The 4306-nt window shown below is 50.6% G+C and overlaps 1 protein-coding gene across 1 annotated transcript; it reads left to right on the top strand.

Annotated features, from left to right (window-relative positions):
* Positions 1 to 2390: 2390 nt before the first annotated feature.
* adra2db (adrenergic, alpha-2D-, receptor b) lies at positions 2391 to 4089 on the top strand. The gene has a single exon (XM_066646582.1). It carries the CDS (start codon positions 2563 to 2565, stop codon positions 3781 to 3783), a length of 1221 nt encoding a protein of 406 aa, XP_066502679.1. The 5' UTR covers positions 2391 to 2562; the 3' UTR covers positions 3784 to 4089.
* The last annotated feature ends 217 nt before the right edge of the window (positions 4090 to 4306 follow it).

The following is a 4306-nucleotide window of genomic DNA, read 5'->3' as shown; positions in this document are numbered from 1 at the left end:
CCATGTCCTTTCAGACCCATGGCTCATGAGTGTTGCTACCATTAGCCACAAAACTCCAGAGTCCTGGGTCACTGTCAAGGAAGACTTTGGTGTGTTCTCCTGGGTTAAAAAATAATTGGTGCTACACAAGGTTCTTTATGCAACCAAGATGTTTTTTTTTGTTTTTTTTTACATCTCTTAAACAAACATGTTCCTTTATAGAGCAACCCTAATTACCCTCTGTAGAACTTTTATTTTTAAGAGTGTGGGCGCACTGCTTTTCTCCCACAGTCCAAAAACACATGTTGGTAGGTGGAGTGGCTAAGTGAAATGGCCCATAGGTATGAGTGTGTGAGTCAGTGAGTGTATGATGCCGTTGTGCCTGGTGTGTCACTGCCTATTGCGGTTGCCTCTCTACCAAATCACTGCTGTGTGTGGAGCAGATTGGCCCTCATCACATCATCTGCTGATGCTGAACTTTAGTGGTCTCTGAGGAGACTCCCTCAAGTTCCAAAGAACGTAAAATATTGAGTGTCTTAAAGTGCACGGCAGCTGAGGTGTGTTTAGCTTGCTGCTTGTGTCACTGCATGTTAATGTCTCTTTGGAGAGGAACAGTGTGTCTGAGAGCAGAGAAAGTGAGGTCTTTTGTGCTCCCTTGGACTCCCAGCTTCAGAAGTCTGAGGCATCTCTGAGGACTGACCCGGCGTTCTCCCGATGACAGGGCCAATGCTTAGATCACTGTGCCACTGGGGATCAAAAGAAGTCCAGACTTGTAAATCTCGTTTATACCATCTTGAAAACATATGCAGCTCTGTTGATCAGGCATAAAGAGGTAAGATCAAATAATACTTCAAGACTGCTTCAGTTATCTTTCCTTATCTTCATAACAGTGCAGTCTGGAATGAATGATGTCTTATAGCTCTTGTTGTTTTTGTAAAAGGCCTAATGTGTTAATTAAGTCCCATGGTGAAACCAGAAGGGGGCTATTAAACAAGCTAGTGCACCACCATCTATTAGTTCTTACTTTATTGACTGTCCCTCTTTATTCTTGCATGTTGCAGGGATTCTGCCTACACAGACCATAAGGTGGCATAAGCTTTTATTTGAATTTGTGAAACACACACTAATGGCCAAAAGCATGTGGGCACACATACATCTAATTTGTAAACCATGGACATGAGTGTTTGTTTACACTCCTCCAGTGCTTCATCTAGAAACTCTGTGCCTTACATTCTACTCTCTCTCTCTCTCTCTCTCTATCTATCTATATATATATATATATATATATATTTCCTCGATTTGTTTTTGCCCCCCACCCCTCTGTTTTCCTGCTCTCTCTCTCTCCTACAGATAAGCGCATAGCCCAGGATGACATGACCACTTCGGCTCTCCCACGTTCGTTAATAGAAAGGACGACCCGCGTGCAGCAGCAGTAACGACAGAAGCAGTGGCTCGCGCGCAGCTCTCCTCGCATCTCCTCACTGGCTTCACTGATAGCAGTCCTCGTCGCTCAGAATGACCGGACCTCACCGAACACACAGTGGCACCAGCCCGGCTGTCCGGCGCGCGCTGGACCTCGGAGACCAAGAAGAAGACCCGCTCTCAGGAGGAAATCGTTAAGGAGCGCGCGCTCGCGGGCGGGAATCTCTCCTGAAATAACACTGGATGGAATGCGGTGATTTCAGAGCGAAATCTTCTTGAACACACACTGCGAGGTAGAGCAGGACACTCGGAAGGGAACTCCGCTGCAGCTGTTCCGATACCGTTCTTAATTCTGTGGGAATTAATTCCAGAGGACCGGCTGTTGTAGAGGCAATTACTCCTGAACCCCTGCTGCTGTTTTTTTGGGGGGAAATCTTTTCTGATTATTGTTCTTGGGAGGTGGACCCCTGTTTAAGGAGGATCACTTTCCCAACGACTGATTTATTTTTTGGTGGGGGAAATCATATTCCTGAACACCAGTTGTTTGAAAGGGAACTATCACTTTTATTTATTTATTTATTCATTTATTTTTTATTTATTTTTTATGGGGCGTCTTTCTTCCCTGTTTTCCAGAGAGAATCCTTCCCGAAGTCACACTCTCCTGTAGACCCCAGTTGTTAGACACGTAATTTTGGAAGGAGTCCGTTGGAAAAACCTTTATAAAGACGATTTTTCGTGAACACTATTGTTCTTGTTTGGCTGAGCGGTGGGGGGCGGGGGCGGGGGCAGGGGGGGGTTATAGAATCCTAGATTTCCAATGAGAAATTATTCTATAACACCACCTTTCTGTGGGGGACAAAGCATTTTTATTTTGGGGGAAATTATAAATAAACACCAGGTTTTTCTTCCCTTTTTTAGTGAGGGGACATAAATCATTCTTGATCACACAAAATGTAAAAGGAATTTCAGTTGGAAATCATTCTCGAAAGCAGCTTCTGCTGGAGACGCGCGCGCACACACACCCTCAAAGCAACTTTGGAAGGGAACTCGGTGGGAAATCATTCGCACGTGCTCGGGTGGGAAGTGCTGTTCGAGCGCGCGCTCGTGCACGGTCCTGCGCTGCCCACTGGGATTGCCCCCTATGCTCGAGCGGACGGCGGCATGGCGGAGCCGGCGCTGGCGGAGCCGAACGGCACGAGCTCTCCGCGCGCCGCCCCGCACTCGCGCTGCGCCTCGGCGTTCATCATCGTGGCAGTGGCGGTGGTCATCCTCGTGACGGTGGTGGGCAACGCGCTGGTGGTGGCCGCCGTGCTTACCAGCCGCGCCCTGCGCGCTCCGCAGCACCTCTTCCTCTTGTCGCTGGCGTCCGCCGACATCCTGGTGGCCACGCTGGTCATCCCCTTCTCTCTGGCCAACGAGGTGATGGGCTACTGGTATTTCGGGCGCACGTGGTGCGCGCTGTACCTGGCGCTGGACGTGCTCTTCTGCACGGCGTCCATCGCGCACTTGTGCGCCATCAGTCTTGACCGATACTGGGCAGTGACTGAGGCCGCGCGCTACAATGCGAGGCGCACGCCCCGCCGCGTCAAGGCCATGATCGCCGCCGCGTGGCTCGTGGCCGCGCTCGTCTCCTTCCCGCCGCTCGTGCTCACCGAACATGACGAGCAGGTGTGCGCGCTCAATAACGACACGTGGTACATCCTATCCTCGTGCGCCGTCTCCTTTTTCGGCCCGGGCCTCGTCATGGTGGCCGTCTACTGCCGCATCTACCGCGTGGCCAAGCAGCGAGCAGCCGCCGTCTTCGCGGCCAAGAGCTGCCCGCCGCGCACAATCTCGCGCTCCGAGACCTGGTTCCCACGGAGGAGCGGCCTCAACGGCAACGGCCCCGTGAACGGCAGCGGGAGCGGCGGAGAGACCACGTGCGACCGGCGCCGCGGAGAACTCGACGACATCGACCTGGAGGAGAGCTGTATTTCTGACAGCGCGCGTGGAGCAGGAGGAGGGGGCGCGCGGCAGCCCGAGCGCGTGCCCTGGGCGTGCAGTCGCGCGGTGGAGGAGGACGGAGGCGTTGGCACGGGCGCGCGCAGGAAGCCGCCGCTCTCCAAGAGTAGGGCGGCGCAGATGCGTGAGAAGCGATTCACGTTCGTGCTCGCGGTGGTGATGGGCGCCTTCGTTCTCTGCTGGTTCCCGTTCTTCTTCACTTACAGCCTGCACGCGGTGTGTCGCGAGAGCTGCACCATTCCGGACGCGCTCTTCAACCTGTTCTTCTGGATCGGCTACTGCAACAGCTCCGTCAACCCCATCATCTACACCGTCTTCAACCGGGACTTCAGGAAGGCCTTCAAGAAGATCATGTGTCACAGCAGCACCAGCAGCAGCTGAGAGGGGACTGGAGGGGGACAGGACGCACGGGGTTTTCAGATTTGCCTGTTGCCCCTTTCACTCTATCCAACTACAATATGAGAGAGAGAGAGAGAGAGAGAGAGAGAGAAAGAGAGAGAGAGAGCGAGAGAGAGAGTAGTTACTCTCTTGTGTTTGGTGTTTTCTATTGACAGCATTTCAGAAGTACTTACTGAATACAGAATGTTGAGTCTTAAATACCGAATGGGGTGCCAATACTGAGTGCAGATTTTTTATTTTTTTTTTATTTTCTAATGTCTAGTGTCAAACATTGAATGTAGTGTACATCTTGGGCTCTGAGAATTCAGTAAATAATACTAAATCATAATATAATATACAGAGTACTTAAACATAGAAACTGTATTTTCAGTGGTGAATACTGAATACTGAAATGAAGTAGCTTATAGTAGTTAATATGAGTCTTTTAATACTTGATACATGGAGCTGAACACTATGAAAACAGAATATACTGAATGCCATTTACTGAAAACGAAAACTGATTATC

This window comes from Hoplias malabaricus, chromosome 15 (genome assembly GCF_029633855.1).
Source record: "Hoplias malabaricus isolate fHopMal1 chromosome 15, fHopMal1.hap1, whole genome shotgun sequence".
In the NCBI taxonomy this organism is placed as follows: domain Eukaryota; kingdom Metazoa; phylum Chordata; class Actinopteri; order Characiformes; family Erythrinidae; genus Hoplias; species Hoplias malabaricus.
Note: the sequence above shows the minus strand (reverse complement) of the source record. Positions and strands in the feature narration are given on the sequence as shown.

Coding starts and splice junctions, on each gene's coding strand:
- adra2db (XM_066646582.1), top strand. CDS start 2,563: ATGGCGGAGCCGGCGCTGGCGGAGCCGAACGGCACGAGCTCTCCGCGC.